This window comes from Carcharodon carcharias, chromosome 17, assembly GCF_017639515.1.
Source record: "Carcharodon carcharias isolate sCarCar2 chromosome 17, sCarCar2.pri, whole genome shotgun sequence".
NCBI classification, from domain to species: Eukaryota; Metazoa; Chordata; class Chondrichthyes; order Lamniformes; family Lamnidae; genus Carcharodon; species Carcharodon carcharias.
The window spans coordinates 57,572,096-57,590,936 of NC_054483.1; the positions used below are offsets into that span (position 1 = coordinate 57,572,096).

General features: G+C 44.0%; 1 protein-coding gene across 2 annotated transcripts in view; it reads right to left on the minus strand.

Annotated features, from left to right (window-relative positions):
• prkg1b (protein kinase cGMP-dependent 1b) overlaps positions 1–18,841 on the minus strand; it is an 809,007-nt gene that overhangs the window by 247,626 nt on the left and 542,540 nt on the right. For both annotated transcript variants that reach the window (XM_041209924.1, XM_041209923.1), the window contains exon 4: positions 14,928–15,033. In XM_041209924.1, the coding sequence (XP_041065858.1) occupies positions 14,928–15,033 (106 nt within the window). The remainder of the gene's footprint in view (positions 1–14,927; positions 15,034–18,841) is intronic.

Sequence of the window (18,841 nt, forward strand, 5' to 3'; positions counted from 1 at the left end):
ATCACCCAGCCCTGGTTCACTCAGTGCATTACTTTTACAATGTTTGATACTCATGTAACTGATAATTAAAAAATATATATTCTGAGCCATTTTTTGCATTGTTATGCTTTGTTAAACTTCGGAAGTGCATAGAACAAACCGCATATTAAAATTTTCCATTTTCTGACAGTGCTGATAGCATCCAAATTGCAAGTCACAAATTGGCTACAAGAATTGGACATTATTCACAGCAGGAAGTACTCATTCACGTCTTTCAGTTTGCTTGAACAATATAAAGCTAACAAACGTACTGAAAAGCTTTCAATCTTGAACACTAACTGCTGCACAAGTCAGGTCTACAGCTTTGTAGAATTGTAAGGTTAGAGAGAAGGGGGCACAGCTTTCCCTCTGCAATTTAAAATTCCACCATGTAATGCAGTCCATTTTAGCCCTTACCGCACAAGTTCCTGTAACTGCTGATCGCAGATGATAATTCCAAATGTGAAGAGCAGAAAAAAACCATAGGTGGTGCTGTTTGCAAACTTCAGCCTTAAATATGCCTTTACAAATAACCCGGGGAGGATTTTCTTCTTCAGTTCAATGGTGAACTAGTGTAACGTACGTGGGCGGAAATTTCTTTGTCCCCAGAAGTGACTTTAATACAATATATCTGCCCAGAAAAATGAACAGAATCGTTGAGTGGAATTTTACCCCTCCTACCAGCGGGATCTTCCAATCCCGCCAAAGTCAATGGACTTTTGAAAGCCTCGCCGCATTTTCCGGTCCCATCTCTGCCGCGACAGTGGTGCGAAATTCCGCTCATTGTAATAAAATACAAACAATGGGGTGATGTGCCTCATAGCCATCTCAACGACATTGGGTGTAAGGAATAAAAACAGAAAGGGCTGGAAAAACTCAGCAGGTCTAATTGCATCTGTGGAGGGAAAACCTTATCTTCACCTTTTAGTCTATTTCGATCCCTTCCCCCCACCCCACCCCCACTAGGGCTATCTGTACCTTGCTCATCCTGCTTTCTACCCTTAATGTCACCTATTAGCACATTCCTTAGGTAATATCACCACCTTCAACACCTCTTTGTCCTTTTGGAGTACAAGGCGGTGGTATTACCATGCATCTGCCGCTCTTGTCCTGCTAAGTGCCAAAGGTTGTGGGTTTGGAAGGTGCTGTCAGGGAGCCTTGGCGAGTTGCTACAGTGCATCTCATAGATGGTGCACACTGTGCGTCAGTGTGGAGGGAGTGAATGTTTAAAGCACGGATGGGGTGCTGTTCAAGCCATCTGCTTTGTTTTGGATGGTCAAGCTTCTTGTATGTTGTTAGAGCTGCACTCATCCCTGCAAATGGAGAGGTAACCTTAACTACATGGGTAAAATAATTTCTAATGGTAAAGGTCACTTATCTACATTCAACAAAAATATACGTATTCATAGAATTATACATCATTGAAGAGATCATTCAGCCCATCTTGCCTCTTGTCGGCTGTTTGGAAGAGCTATCCAATTAGTATCATTTATCTTTTTATCTCCACCTTTTAGTCTATTTCCATCCCTTCCCCCCACCCCATCCCCACTAGGGCTATCTGTACCTTGCTTATCCTGCTTTCGACCCTTAATGTCACCTATTAGCACATTCCTTAGGTAATATCACCACCTTCAACACCTCTTTGTCCTTTTGTCTATGACATCTTTTAGCTATCTCCACCTATCACTGGCCCTCTATCCAGCTCTACCTGTGCCCCCCTCCCCCTTAAACCAGCTTATATTTCACCTCTTTTCTACTTTTCCTTAAGTTCTGTTGCAGAGTCATATGGACTCAAAACTTTAACCGTGTTCCTCTCCACAGATGCTGTCAGACCTGCTGAGTTTTTCCAGGTATTTTTATTTTTGTTTTTGATTTCCAGCATCCACTGTTTTTGGCTTTTATTAATTAGTATCACTTCCTTATTCTTTCCTCATAGCCCTGCAAATTGTCAGAACAATTCCAGATGCCAAAAAGCTGAACTGTAAGCCAGGCTGCCTATGTTTCCATTCCAGACCACAAAACCAATTTAGGAAATCTGGTTGAGTAGCGTTGTCCCTGCCCCCAAACCATAAACTCTACACTTGACTAGAAAAACACTACCAGTGAGAAGTGCAGCCCTGAAATTCACTGGAAGACGGGAGGTTCGCTCTGAGAGACCATGGGAACTTTATGAGAGACCAGTGGAGCCTCTCAGGGAAATCAATGTAGACAGCTGAAAGCAGTTGCTGGTGGTTCTGCCAGAGTTTTAATGGTAACCATCCACAGAATGCAGGGCCCAGGCGTATTGCTGAATGATGTTCAAATCACCATCAACTATTAGGAGCCACTTGCAAAATACTTGCAAGAATCTCTATGCAACAGTGGTTTTGCTTTTTCTAACCAATTATTTTGATACTTTAGCAGTGCTACAAGTTGCTACTATATTTTTGAGTCTTTACCGTTTTAATTTCAGATGTTTTTTTGCTTCTGTGTTTCAAACACTCTTAAGTGAGACCTTGCCCTTTACATCCGCAAGAATGTTCACATTTTCCCCTATTTTAATTAAATACATGACCCAGGATAATGAACAGAAAAGGTGCTGGGCTAAAACTAGCAGGCTCCTTAAACCAGTTACTATATTACAACATCATTTCAAAGTGTTCTGAACAATTACCCAACTTGCATTGTGATGGCGGCCTGCACGAGGTGGATTCAACTCCAGTATTCAAAGGGACACTCCAAGCATGCAGATTGACGCAGTTTGGAATTGGATGCGCAGCAGAAAGGATTGGTGTGCCAGGTTCAGATATTCAAGAGCTGCACCTTCTTTCAGCGATGTCTCTTTGGATCTGCTACTGGCGTTACAAGGGCCAGCAGGGAGGCACTCTTCCCTACTGATGTGAAGAAGCCTACAGGTGAACCAAAGAAGATATGGCTGGAGGTTTCCCATGTACTCATCATCGGCAGTAACATGATTCAGTGACAAAATGGCCAACTTTGAGATTATTATGGATTAATTTGTCCACTAATAATAGTTTGAGGAATTCATCTACCAATGTGCTACCTGATAGACAAGACATTTCGCTCTGATGGTATAGCAATCTAAGTAATTTTAGAAATAAAGTGCACGTCAGGACAAGGGATTATTTAAACCCCACTCCACTATTCAGACAGGCTAGGGATTTAAGAGAAAGGCTTATGTTTAATAACTAACCTAAACTTTCAAGCGGTATCAGTAGTTATCACTGTTTAGAATAAATCCTAAATTGAGGCTACCAACTGTCACAATGGGCTGGATTTTACAGTCCCCTGCTCCCCTGGTCTAATGGCTGGGGAGGGGCAGCTCGTAAACTGCAGCATGCAGCCTTTCCACTGTTTAGCCGCCTGCCCCAACCTGTGTGAAACTTTGCATCGGGCGGTGCAGGTGTTGAGTGGCTCACCCACCCTTGGGCCTCTGGAGGCCCTTAAATGCCCAAGTAATGTCAGTGGGGAGGCCCAAGCCATGTGGGAAGACCGGCAGCTGTAGATGCGCAGTCTGGTATAGGATGAGGGGGGCAGGGGAACCTCTTTTCCAGGTCCCCTGTGCCCTTCGGAGGCATCCACCCCTAAGGTCACACTTCCCCCTTATTCACTGCCCTTGGCTTCTCAAACCCACCCCCCTAACCCCGGACTACTGACCTGACCCCAGCAAAATCCCCCCACTTAACTTGATATCCAGCCCCAGCGACCATCTCCATTGGGGACTGCCTGTAGTTCCAGCAGTGGTCACCACTGCTGACTGGCACCACTGGGACCACAGAGGTGCTGGCCATCCAACTGTCTGGCAGCTCTCTGAGGCAGGGCTGCCTGTCCCTGAGCATCAGAAACCCTGCCTCCAGCCTATTACCATTAATTGGCAGAGGGGGCAACTGTTCTTCCCTGGGCAGGCTCCCCACTCACTTTTTAGCTAGAGGGGGGCAGGGGGCAGGAACCATGGTGCCCTGTAAATCCAGCCCAATGGATGACAATTGGACAAGACAAGCCAAAGACAGATGGCACAAAGAGGACATGAAAACAGGGCACCGCTGAATGATGTGTGACAAGGAAAAGGGAAATGACTCAGGCTGTCAATGCAGAGGATAATCCTGGAGCATCAATAATGAATGTGCTAGGCGGGCTTTCCAATTATATGGTTCATGCTCTCACAGAGTGTGGAGCAGCCCATCTCAAACATGAGTTTTGAGATGTTGCAGCCAGCTCCTGTGATAATGTCTTCGTCCATGGAAAGTATGACTGTGATGACTGTCACTTTAAGATCAGTTCAACTGAGTGGGGGTTCACGTGATTTATTCAACCAATGCGTGTGGGGGAATAAATTCTAGGGGAGGAGTTTCCTAAGTATGAGGGGCTGGCTAGATACAAACAGCCACAGAAGCTCTTGTGTAAATAAAGTTTGTTTTGTTTGACTAAGAAGACTCCCAGAGCGTGGTTCTACATTTTGGCAATGAAGAAAAACTATCCCGGCACCTTCTCCTACCTGCATCTGTGAGTAACATGTTTAATTGATGAGTGTGAATAGGAAGTTATATTGCTCACCGAGATGCCTCTTCTCGGCTGGACAGACCCATTCGACTCCTCCGCAGAAGAATGGGGTCAATATGTCAGGTGCCTTAGATTCTACTTTCGGGTGAATGAAATAAGGAATAAGGGGAAGCATGACGCGATCCTCCTGAGTATTTGTGGAAGTCAGAATTACAGCCTGATCCGCAACCTTACTGATCAAAGCGCATCTGACTCCAAATCATTCAGTGAGTTAGCGGATCTACTTAAGGGTCATTGCAATTTTGGGATGACCCTAAGTGATATGCTGCGGGATCAATTAGTCTGTGGCATGTGTAATGATGCCACACAATGTCGGTTGTTAGCAGAAGTTGATAGTGATTTTGAACATGCGGCGGAGATTGCACTCACTATGAAAACACGGGGGCAGATGCATTGGAACTGCAGGGCGCACAAAATAGTGCCGTAACCCAATTAGGGTGGGAATCGGCAGCGAGCCCTGTCACCAAATAGGCTGAAGCCACTGGAAAAAGGGAAGCATTTCCAGTCAGCTACAGAACTAGAAGGTACAGTGGAGGCAGCCAGGCAGTGATTCTTAAGATCCAATGTTATGTGGGGGTAACCACGCTCCTGAATCTTGTTGATTTAAGGAGGCTGAGTGCCATTATTGTGGAGAAAAAGGACACCTGAGGAGACAATGCAGAGCTAGGTCCAGGCAGCTGAATAGCCAATCCAACAAGATGTTACAAATACAGTGTGAAAGACCCTGGTACCAGTAAGTCTGGTAGTTACTCTCTTCCCAACCTGAAGGATGTTAAATCAGACCCAATCACCGTGACACTCTGTGTAACTGGGAGGCCCCTAAATATGGAAGATGACATGCAATGTCACTGTGATGAGTGAGCACACATTCCAGTGTTTGAGAGGGGGTGTCCAACCTTTACATTTAGAGAGCACTTCAGCCAAGCTGAAAACATACACCAGAGAAGTGAAGGTGAAGGCCACCACCATTGCAAGCTATGGACAGCAGTCTGCCCAGCTACCTATCGTAAGAGTAATGGGTGAAGGACCAAGCCTTCTGGGCCATGACTGGCTCAAGAAAATAAAGTTAAGTTGGACTGACATTTTCCAGGTGAGGCAGGCAGATTGTCAGAATTTTTAAGAAAATATGACAATGTCTTTCAGGACAAGTTAGGCAAAATTAAGGACTTACAAGCCAGATTCCATGCAGATCCAGAAGCCATTCTCCAGTTTTTCAGAGCTAGACCAGTACCATATGCTCTGTGTGAGAAGGTGGATGCTGAACTAAAGAGGTTAGAAGGACTGTGTGTTATCCAGCTGGTTCAGTTTTCGGAATGGGCTGCACGCGTCGTTCCTGTTTTGAAGCCCGACAAGACTACCGCGTTTGCGGTGATTACAAACAAACCGACAATCAGGCTGCAAAGCTGGACAGCTATCCCCTTCCATGGAGCCAAGATCTTTATGCAAAACTAGCGAGGAACCAGTCATATACAAGGCTGGACACGAGTCACGCTTATCAACAGCTTGAGTTGGATAACGGTTCCCGAGAATATGTCACGATAAACACCCGCAAAGCGCATTTTCAGTAAATGCACCTGCGTTTTGGTGTCTCGTTGGCTTGTGTAACATTCCAATGTACTTTGGAGAGCCAACTACAGGGGTTGCCACAGGCTGTTGTACACCTCAATGATATACTCATCACTGGGGCCACAGAGGCCGAACATCTGGCAAGTTTAGAAGAGGTGCTGAAAAGGTTTCAGGGGGCTGGAGGCTGCCTCAAGAAAGAAAAGTGCACTTTTCAAGCCATAGAGGTGACTTGTCTGGGACACAGGATCAACGCTCCAGGGTTACACCCTGTCGAGGAGAAAGTCAGGACTGTTAAAAAAAACACCTTCCCCACGATCGTGTCTGAACTTAAATTGTTTCTAGGAATAGTCAATTATTATGGGTGGATTTTGCCAAATCTAACCACTATGTTGACCCCCTTACACGCCCTACTAAAGAAACACCACCGCTGTTCTTGAGGAACTCGTCAGGGAATGGCTTTCAGCAAGGTGAAGCAATCGCTGCAGTCTTCAAGCCTACTTGTACACTTCGATTCATTGAAGAAATGCTGACATGTGACGTCTCTCCATATGGTGTTGGGGCAGTGTTGTCCTATGAAATGGCTGACGGCTTGGAAAGGCCAATAGAATATGTTTCAAGAACACTATCAGTAGCTGAAAAAGGCTATTTGCAAATCGAAAAAGAGGGCCTATCAATAGTTTTTGGCGTCATAAGGTTCCATCAATATCCACATGGGAGACATTTCACTATTGTTTCAGACCACAAGACATTGTTGGGCCTTTTTAAGGAGGACAAGGCAATTCCATCAATAGCGTCTGCGAGGATTCAGAGGTAGACATTGATGGTGGCCGCACATGAATACAACTTCAAACACCAAGCAGGGGTACATATTGTAAATCCGGATGTCCCAAGTCGTCTGCCCTTGAGAGAAAGTATAACATGTACGCCTATTCCTCAAAAAATTATCTTGGCCTTAGACTTTTTGGATACGCTACCCAGGTTGTGTAAAACAAATCAAAACCTGGACCAGTTGGGTTCTGCTGTTATCCAGAGTGCGAGATAAAATTCTTACGGGATGGGGAAATGAGGCAGTTTCAGAGGGCATGAAACTATACTCCATTTGTAATCATGAACTTAGTTGTCAAGATAGTATTGTGCTATGGGGAGCACGAGTGGTCGTTCCGGTGCTGAGCACAGAGTTAGTCCTGATGAAGTGTGTGGTCGTTCCTGTGCCGAGCATGGAGCTATTCCTGATGGAACTAGAACGGTGGCCAGCCTGGTATCTCGAAAATGAAAATGCCAGCCAGGAGTAATGTATGGTGGTAAAAACAAAAAACTGCGGATGCTGGAAATCCAAAACAAAACAGAATTACCTGGAAAAACTCAGCAGGTCTGGCAGCATCAGCCAAGAAGAAAAGAGTTGACGTTTCGAGTCCTCATGACCCTTCAGCAGAACTGGGTGAGTCCAAGGAGAGGGGGGAAATATAAGCTGGTTTAATGTGGGGGGGGAGAAGTGGAGGGGGGTGGTGTGGTTGTAGGGGGACAAGCAAGCAGTGATAGGAGCAGATAATCAAAAGATGTCACAGACAAAAGAACAAAAGAACACCGAGATGTTGAAGTTGGTGATATTATCTAAACGAATGTGCTAATTAAGAATGGATGGTAGGGCACTCAAGGTATAGCTCTAGTGGGGATGTGGGGGCATAAAAGATTTAAAAATAATGGAAATAGGTGGGAAAAGAAAAATCTATATAAATTATTGGAAGAAACAAAAGGAAGGGGGAAAGAAACAGAAAGGGGGTGGGGATGGAGGAGGGAGTTCAAGATCTAAAGTTGTTGAATTCAATATTCAGTCCGGAAGGCTGTAAAGTGCCTAGTCGGAAGATGAGGTGCTGTTCCTCCAGTTTGTGTTGGGCTTCACTGGAACAATGCAGCAAGCCAAGGACAGACATGTGGGCAAGAGAGCAGGGTGGAGTGCTAAAATGGCAAGCGACAGGGAGGTTTGGGTCATTCTTGTGGACAGACCGCAGGTGTTCTGCAAAGCGGTCACCCAGTTTACATTTGGTCTCTCCAATGTAGAGGAGACCACACCCTCTTCCATCACCACACCCGTTCTGTTTCTTCCCCCTTCCTTTTGTTTTTTCCAATAATTTATATAGATTTTTCTCTTCCCACCTATTTCCACTATTTTTAAATCTTTTATGCCCCCCCACCCCCACTAGTATGGTGGCCTGGAATTGAAAACCTGGTAAGGCACTGCCAACAGTGCCAGTTGCAGCAAAGCCTGCCAGCTGCAGCTCCACTACACCCTTGGGAATGGCCTGGACCATTCGATTATGTAGGACCATTTATGGGTACGATGTTGCTCCTCGTAATTGATGCACACTCTAAGTGGACAGAAATTTTTGAGGTGAAGAGACCGCCATCGATGATGGCCGTCGAAAAGCTGTGGCACTGTTTTGCAACTGATGGTTTGCCTGAATGAATCATGTCCGGTTATTGGGCAGTGTTCACGAGTACCGAGTTTCAAAACTTCACCACTCTCAACGGTATAAAATACACAAAGACAGCGCCCTACCAATCAGTATTGAACGGCTTAGCCAAGAGAGCTGTCTAAACTTTTAAATCTGGCATGAGAAACCTATCAGGTGAATCTTTACCAACAAGATTTTCATGTTTTTTGCTGAGTTACCAGACCACCCCACACACAACAATAGGTGTACCTCCTGCTGAACTGTTAGTGAAACGTCATCTCAGGACGAGTTTAAGTCTTGTGTTTCCAAACTAGGGGAGGGTAGAGTCAAGTCATTGCAACCAGAAGACAAGTCATGGTTCTCACAGTAGAGCTAGGAAGTTCTCGACTAATTAAAATGTGTACATGAAAAACTTCGGTGGCTGTCCTAGGTGGATTCCCAGAAGGGTGGTCTCTGAGACCTCTTTCGCATCAAGTAAGAATAGCAGGACGAATCATTCGGAAGCATGTTGATCACTTGAGGGGTCGAGAGGCACTTCCGTAATCAGTGTTACCACCGAGTATTGGTGAACCTGTGCGTACCGAGATTCTGGTCAACCTGTAATAAACATCAAGGACAACCCTGTGGAAGTTAATGATAATGAATTATCTGTACCAAAGGAGCTACCCGTTAGTACAGTTCCGGAAAATCCAGAAGAAGCCTCACACAACCTGTTGAACTATGCCGCTCAACGTGAATTCGAAGACCACCCTAAAGACTTAATTTATAACTATGGGGTCTATTGTAGATATTGTGTAATTGAAGTCCAGGCTAACAAACATAATTATTTCTAGAATTCAGAAAATTCTTTGTTCCCTTTAAGATGCTTCTTAAAACCTACCTCTTTGGCCAAGCTTTTTGACCTCTGACCTAATATCTCTTCATGTGACTCTGTAAAATGTTGTTCACGAATACTCTAGTGAAACGCCTTGGATGTTTCAAGGTGCTGTATAAACACTATTTGTTGTGACTGATTGAACCACTCTGTGAGAGAAACATTCTCGCCCATGCTTTGAAGCAAATTGGACTGGAAGAGGAATGTTAATGAAAGAAGAAAATGAAAGAAAGAGGTAATTGCCTTTATATAAAGCCTTTTTACAACTGGCAACATCCCAAAGCACCTTCTAGCAGGTGAAATTCTGGCAAAGTGCAACCACTATTCTAATGTACTCAACATGGCAGTCAATTTGTGCTCAGCAAGATCCCACAAACAGAAATGTGACCATGACCAGATGATTTTTTTAAGTGATGTCGAATGAGGGATAAAATTGTGTCAGGGACACCAGGAAGAGCTACAGCCTACTGATTCAGGTAAGGGAGAGACTGGATGTCTCAAGATGGAGGGGTCCTGTTAGCACTTTTAAAAACTTTAGGAATAACAATGGCCACAGCTACTAGACTGCCTTTTGTGAAAGGGAAACCCCTGCTCAGGGTGGCCCATGGCCACAGCTGTAGTCTTTGTCCTGCTTCAGCAGTGGGGGAGGGGGGCCCTAAAATGCTTCAGGAGCACTGGCACATTTGTCTGCTGCCAGGAGGCTGCCTCCTCTCGCTGACATGCAAGCTCGAAAATTCCAACTTGCACGGGAGGGGGTGCTTTAATGCCTTATTGACCTCAGTTGGCTGCCTGATGCTTGTGGGACCATGCTGGCAAACCAGCCAGCAATGGAAAATTCTGGCTCCATCCGCCTCAATTCCCGCCTTTGGGAACCTGCCACCCGTGCAGCGAGCTCAGGCTGCAGCAGAGGGAAAGTACCATGAGACTCATGCTGCAACTCGCACCTTGGTGGAGCAGACCATTGGGATGGTGAAAATGAGGTTCCGGTGCCTGGGCCGGTCTGGTGGAGCCCTGCAATACAGCCCGCAGAGGGTGTCACGCATTGTCGTTGCCTACTGTACCCTTTACAACCTGGCGCTGCAACGGGGAGAGGAGCTGGCTGAGGAGGAGATGGAAGAGCTGGAGATCTCCTTCAGTGAGGAGGACGTCGACAGGGACGAGAGTGAAGAGGTCCTCGAAGAGGACAATGATGGCAATTAGGCCGCTGTACTGGCCAGATGAGGAAGGTGCACTCGGAGGGCCCTCATAGATGCTAGATTTGTGGAGGATGATGACGACGACATGTAGTGAGGAGACACTATAAGATCCTCACACTGCACCTGTGAACATTTGACTCCAATCTGGCTGATGCAATGCACATACCCTCTGTGAAAAGGTCGCTGTCATGGAGACGCAGTGGAGGCCCTAATAGTCCTCAATTCCAGGAAGACGGTGATGACATGCAGTGAGGACACACTCCATAGATCTTTACATTGCCTCTGTGAAAGTCTGACTCCTGTCTAGCCAAGGGCAGCTCGCTTGCGCTCTGTGATCAGGGTCATATCATAGAGACACAGCTGTGAAACTTTAAAAGCACCTGATCCTTTGTCTGCCTTCAGCACCTGAGCACTTCAGGAACACAGCATCACTGGTCGCAGATGCTGAAGGGATGGGGGCCAACCCCACCTTAAAGGTGTTGGGAGCACATAGAGAAAATAACAGTACTCTGCGGCACTTGCCGATGACATTCTGGCAGCAATGATAAGTATAATCGAGGTGCAAGTCTCAGTTATGTGTCCAGAGAGTGTGAGGCCAGACCATCACTTTGGTCAGAAGGTTTCGCAAAGCACAGGGAAGGGGCCCTGGACTGAGACACCTGCCTTTATCTTGTGCAGGAATCAAGGTTTAACATCCAAACGACACGAACACTGCTCATCATAACAAGGAGCCATGAGCAGGGAGACATTCTTGGGAATTTATTTACTGCAGTGAACAAGTGGTTTATTATGTACAAGTGGTTAACACCCATGCCTAGGCTTTGCAACTACATCTTCTTAACCTTCCTAACCCTGTCGCTACATCTTGGTTTCCCCCGACATCCACAGTGGAGGTGGAGGCAGCCTGCTGACTGCTATGACCTGTCTGTCTGACCTTTGTGGGCGTCCTCTGGAGGACCAAGACTTGGAGGGCCCCAGCCTGCTTTTGGGGTCTTGCTGTGGGGCAGTGGCACCCTCCTAGGCCTGTGGAGCTGGAGCTGCTGGGGTCACAGGAAGAGAGGATTCGGATGGGCTGGACGTTCCCAGAGTCATCTGGGTGGATGGCCCCAGGGTGTGCACCTGCTGATCCTCCTCCCTGTCATTCCCAAGGGCCCCAGGCTGACTTCTTGATGACAAGGGGTAGCTGCAGTGAGATCGAGCTGCCCCACACCCCTCTCATGTACCCACTGTTGGAGGCCAACAACAGCATCAGCGGTGGAGTTCAGCCTACGCAGCAGTGCAGGGCCGATGACCTAGACCAAGGTCTCCATGGTGGCCGCCATCCTACCAGTGTTGACCTCGGTGCATTGGCATGCTGGTGCTATCACTTCAGACTGAAGGTGGATGGACTCCTCAATCATGCCTTGCAATCTGAGGAGTGCAGCGGACATCCCTTCTTGATCTTCTCGAGCTTACCTTTGCAGCTCCAGCAACTGTGACACGATCGAGTCCGAAGGCACATCATCTGACTCGAACTCAGCAGATTTTTTGAGGTGAAGAGACCACCATCGATGATGGCCGTCGAAAAGCTGTGGCACTGTTTTGCAACTGATGGTTTGCCTGAATGAATCGTGTCCGGTTATTGGGCAGTGTTCACGAGTACCGAGTTTCAAAACTTCACCAAATCTCAACGGTATAAAATACACAAAGACAGCGCCCTACCGATCAGTATCGAATGGCTTAGCCAAGAGAGCTATCTACATTTTTAAATCTGGCATGAAAAAACTATCAGGTGAATCTTTAGCAACAATAGTCTCATGTTTTTTGCAGAGTTACCGTACCACCCCACACACAATATCGGTGTACCTCCTGCTGAACTGTTAGCTCTCCGAGTGCTGGAGACCTGGGAAGTCCCTGCTGCCGCCTGCTGTGAATCAGACAGTGCCATATGCTCACCAGATAATGACCTCAAGGCTACTTTTAAGCAAAGTCACACTGAGGTGTGTGTCACTGAGATGGTGCAGGGTGTGGGTGAGCGCTGTGACAGGACTTCAATGAAGTTGCTTTCAGATTCCTCTTCAGAGGTTTCTTCAGGGCTTGATTGGAGGCTCTGGATTGTGGACTCCGTTGGCTGTTTTCTAGATGTGCCTGCAAAAGCAAGGAGAAGTAGTGCATGGCAGGGCACTGCGGAAAAGGACACATCACTCACAGCATGGTGTCTGATGTGTTACAACCGCAGCCGGTGTTAATTGCTGCACAAACCAAATCCCAGAGGGAAACTTGGCTTACAGGGCCACACCTTTTTTTTGTATCCTGATAATGAGAAGATGATGTGCCGATCTCAGCAGTAAGAGATACAGTATCACTTTTGGGTTTTTAAAAATTCAAAGTAAGAGTTTTATGAATAAAATGAAAGAAAACTTAAGCACTCAAGATTACTGTTACACAATTAAGGTTAATTTTACAAAACATTCCCCCAGAAACTCTCTACCTGGTCAAACACACAAGTAAATACCTTCCAGGCAACACTCCCTTATTACTGGATTTTTCATACTTAAACACGTATATCACACAAGGCAAGCTGCTGTAGCTTCAATAAAGGTGTATCACATGCCCATTACTCTCTTCCACTCTGCTATGGAATCAACTTCAGTATAAAACTGCTTGCTGCAGCCCAAGACTTTTCAACAGCTCTGACAACTCCAGCTATCTCCAGCTTAACAGTTCAACAGCTATCCAGCTAAAACCAACTATCCACAGTAACTCTAACATACCTTTGTACCCTTTCATCTCAGTCCCATTGGTGTCACACCCCTTTGAAACTCAAACCCTTCCAAATATAAGATCTTTCACATTTCCAAGTTGTCTTTGCTTTTGGCGCTGACCACCCCTTCCTATGCTGGACTGGTGATGTTGCGGCCCCTCCTGCAGCTAGAGCAGGAGTAGAGGACATCACTCAGGCGTCCACTACATCAAAAAGGTGCTCAAGGGGTGCATCATTAAACCAGTCTGGAAGCATTGAGAGGTGTGCTAGTTTCCTGCACTTTAAATATGGCGCCCGGAGTGATGAAGCAGTGAGATGATGGCGTGGTGGGCGAATGAGAGCCAGCCCGCCATCGAAATGGCGTGTTTCTCAGGAATGCATTTTTAGATTGGGACAGCGTGAAAAGTCACCATTGCGGCCAGCGGGTCAAATGTCCTATTTCTTGCCCACTACCACACCTTGTGCAAATGTGGGATGATTCTGCCCCAAGTTTTGTTTTGTTTTGTTTCACATGTCTATTAATAAGAGGACCTTGAAAATGGAAACTAAAGCTAAATTATACAGGAAACATAAAGTTTGAAAAGTCCGCAGGGAAAGATTACTGTGTGTTACACTATTATTCCCATGCCCTATTTATCACCCCATTACATTCTCTTCCACAGTCCTACTTTTTTTCCCAACTGACATTCAAATCAATTGCAGTTTGCCAAGATAAACAAAGAGCAAACTCTTTGCAGCTCTTGCGTTGAATTAAAATGATTAATTTTGGCGTGCAGTTTTATATTGAACACTTGAAAATATTGTTCCTTGCAAAATTTTGAAGATAAAATTATTTGATTGTCAGAAGTTGCTGTCTTATCCAAATTGTTTGTCATTTCCCACAATCACTGCTGTCCTTCTGGAATAGTTGCTCATTCAGGGACATTTCATATGACAACATCTATTATGTATCTGGCTGTACAAATTTGCAAAAGGTCAATTTTTAAAAATATCTTAATTGCGAAGAGTTTGTCAACTATTAGTTCTGATTGAAATGTTTCTTAAATAAATTAAAATAATCACTTCTATTAATATCATTGTATGCAAATTATGAAATGGTACAATCCTGTCTACATGCCCATTAGATCTTAAAAGGAAATATTACAATTTATCTGCCTGTTCGGTGTTTTTGAAGTGTCATAATGAGAAATAAGTGAATTATAAATCACACAGTCCCAAATGTCTATAACCAGATAAAGCGGTTCGCTTGTGTTACCCACACATACACTTGGAGCTTCAAAACATTTTCAAACTGTAAACTCCAAAGCAAATGAGCAAGACACCTAATTAAAACAAATAAAGAGGCAAGATTTAACAGCCAGCCTTTCTGGAGAACAACACACAAACTGTGGCATCAAGCAAAAGATGCAAGCTGGTTAATAGCAGTCGTTATTATGTATTAGACAGGGAGTGGGAGGAAAATGACTTTTAATGTTGCTTCAAACAGGGAGGAAACAAATGCAACAAAAATAACAGACCTCTTTAGAAATTCCATATACTCTGCGTGCTTGATTAGTCCTGTCCTCATCATTATAGTCTGAAAACATGGTCGATCGATGGCCCAGAGTTTTACATTCGTAAGAGCTGTAAAACAACAAAAGGAGAAACATTGTTAACCAACAACTGAAAAGAAAACAAGTTTTTAAAGAAAGAAGGTGCACTTGAATCCATCAAAAGGGTAGCAAATACACTCCAAAGACATCAGTATTCCTTACTTGGAGGTACACTTCCTGATATTCCAGTTTTACTCTGCCAATAATATATCTTCAGACAAAGTGGCCCTCGCACTATCCATTCAGGCCTAACATTTTGACTATGGAAAGGTTCAGCTATTGATAACTGTGTTCAACTCACGACATGTCTATAATGCCCACTGTGGCAAAGAGCTCCCCATCACACCTGTCACTCTATCTAATCAGCCAGGAGCCAAAGTTGAACAGTCAACAAACTATTTAAAAAAATACACTTAAGGAAGTTGATTGCAGATTGACTCATTTGATTCATCAGACAGTGGAATTTAAACATTTCCAACTCTCAAAAATGTATTTTTCCTAAGCTTCAGTCAGCAGACAATGCTGCGATGTGCCACCTCAATCATTTCCCTCCTTTCAGCAACCCCACCCCACTATCCACCAACCCTGCAACACTGGAATTGTAGGCTGGTCAACTCTGATTGGACGTATTCCTGAGGCTGTCAACACATGAGCCCCTGACAACAAATAGCCTACCCCAACATGTCTGCCATTGGTCAGCTGACTCATCCATTCAGAGTACCTTAAATCAGTTGGAAAGCATACAGGCTCCTGGTTTCGATGATTCTTGGGCAAAGAGTTATTTTTCATATCTTCAATATTTTTACTAACAATAAATGAAGACGTTGAAAGAAAATGCGAACACAGCAATTTTTAACACCTTAATGGTATTTCTCCCAGGTAGCTTGTAAAAGTGTCCTGGAGCTTATTTTTTAATTCCTGAATAATCCAGGACAATTCTGGAAAGTTGACAATCCCACAGAAGTGGCCTAGGTGCTCAAATAGTTGTTTATATCATCCCAACTCCTGGGTATAACTCAGACACGGGCCCCATGAGAGGTGGGCTTAAGTCATGCCTCACCAAAGGTCTGACATAATTGTGGACTAAAGGGAAATCTGCACCCTGGTATTTTTATATACGATGAGATAGGATATTCGATGGAGTAAAACTAAATGTTCAATGGAGTGTGACTACTGAGGCAGGATTGCTTTAATAGGTTTCGATTTTCAGTTGAGTTAGAGAATTATTTCTTAGATTAAATAAGACAATCAAGTTATTCTTCTTGATGATAACTGATTGAAACAGCCACTTTATAATGCTCCTGTGAAGCAATTCAGGATGTTTTATTAAGTCAATGTTGCTCTATAAATGTAAGTTGTTGTTGTCAAAATCTACCTTCTAGCTGCTACTTGAATCAGTTTGTTCCAACCTTGCCTCTGAGTCAAGAGTCTATCAATTCATACCTACTCTGGGGCTTGAGCACATATCTAGGCTGTGGTGTCCTATGAAGTGGGCACTGCATTGCTGGAGAGTCCTTCTTTAAAGGTAGGATGCTAATGTCTCTATCTGCCAATATTGATGGGCATCAAAGACCATGGCAGTATTTGAAGGAAAGACCAAATTATTTTGACCAAGATTTTGCCTTCAAAGATAACCATCAAAAATAGGTAAGGTGGTCATTGGTCTCATTTCCCTACATAACAACAGTGATTGCATTTATATATAATTGTTGGCTATGACATGCTGTCAGAGACCGAGGATGTGATTGCTGTCATATAAATGCCAGTTCCTTCTTTCTGTTAGAAGGCAGAATTTCTCAAAAGATGTGTCTGACGAAGAAAGTTCCTTAAACGTGTTGGTTACTCTGCAACTGGGTATTCTACTCATAAATGCAGTGAACGTTATACAGTGGTACATGCAAAGGGTTCCCTATCATACCTGTCAATTCCACCTGATCAGTGACATGTTGGGATTGAACAATTGGCAAACTACTTAAAAACACAATAAACCTTGAGAGTATGAAATATGGTTTACTGTTATGTTTCAAGTTTAATCAGGCCATTTGGCCCAACCAGCCCTTGCCAGAATTTCAGTGCTAACCATAGTTATCCAGCCATATCAACTTATTTCCTTTCAAACTCTATTCTTTCGCCCACCTAACCAATCTTGAGTATCGACATAGTTTCTACCTGAACCCTGAAAGCAAATTCCACATTTCCATGACATTGTGTAAAAAAAAGTCTCCTGCCTTTTTATTTTAATACTCTCACATTTAATCTTTAATCCATGCCCCCTCATTCCTGATCCCTCACCTACCGGAGATAGTATGCTATCCACCCTGTCCCATCTCCTCATAATTTTAAACACAATGCTATAATGTCCAATAATCCGTATTGTTCTAATCATAAAGGTCCAATTTTACAAGTCTTTCTTCATAAATAATCACTTGGTATTACAGAACTTGAGTATTGCTGAAAAAAGTGACTTTTTTGTCAAAGCCCTTTGTCTTGCACTCCTCAAGACAATTCGCGAGAAAATAAAAATATCGGGGAAACAACATACTTACACTGTATGAGAAGAGAGTGCTGATTGGTTGGCAAGTGGACACTGATTGCTAGATGCATTGCCATGGAGAGTGCACCAGTTTAAGGTGACTGACAGTTAACTGCCAAACATTGTTTGCTATTTAAACCAGGCAGTTTGTACCTGATTGGTCAAGGCATTGCCCAGAGGAATGAGCCAGTGAATGGCTGTCACTTATTTTGTTTAGCTGAAACAGACGCAGTGTGTGTAATGTTCTTTCTGTCTGTAAAGACCAGGGCTCTGTTTATTAATATATGTAGTTTCCAATACATGCAATCTTAAATTGGTTGTCGGCGTAATTCTTAGCATGCTAAGGATTATTTAGCAAATGCTGCCCAGTCATGGAACCACATCCAACGTTGGATACTGTTTTGAGTTTTGCAAGCACAGGCTGGTTGGGTACAGTCCGTACCTTGCCCGTTGTGAACAACGGAAGGGACATCCTGCTTAATGCGATCCACCAGAAAAAAGCTTCAACAAAAAAAAGTCTCTTTTTTCAGAGTTTTCTTTATAGTTGTATTTTCTCATTGCAGGCAGCATTTTGAATCTGTGTTGTACTCATTGTAATTCCTCAATATCCTATTTGCAGTGTGGAAACCAATACTGCACACAGCTCTCTGAGACCTTATTAAGGTTTTATGTAGGCTTGTCATTCCCTCTAGGCTTTTATATTCTATATCTCAAGATAAAATAGAATTCTATTGGCTTTTTTGACCTTTTGCAAAAAAAGCAGTAAAATAGTTGCACAAGATTCATACTTTATATTATCCCCTTCAGTGTAACAAATCAGTCTGCTCTTGGGTAAATAGTGGCAATGTCCTGAGGTGTTGACACCAACATAATATCTGTGTCACAGGTGAGAAGCTCCAGATGAAATCATCCCTTTAAAGTGCATTTTGATTTGCCATTTGATCCAAGGAACTCATTGAAGATGAATCAGCAAAGCGGTTGCATATAGCGACATACATTTATATAGCATCTTTAAATGTCCCAAGATACTTTACAGAAGCATTATTATCACAACCCTCATTACAATTTAAATCAAATAAAGATATATGCAAATATGAAACATTCATAACTCAAAACATAATGAGCCCTTTCAGTTATGCATCTGCGGCTACATTATCAACTATCCTCGCTGTAGTCAGATTTTAAATGATAAAATCTGCATTCAACATTCAATTAAAAGGGAAGATAAGATACAGGATGGGACATTTTGCTTCAAAAGATCACCCTTTATATTTGACGAAAAGTGGAGTAACCTTTAAATCACTGT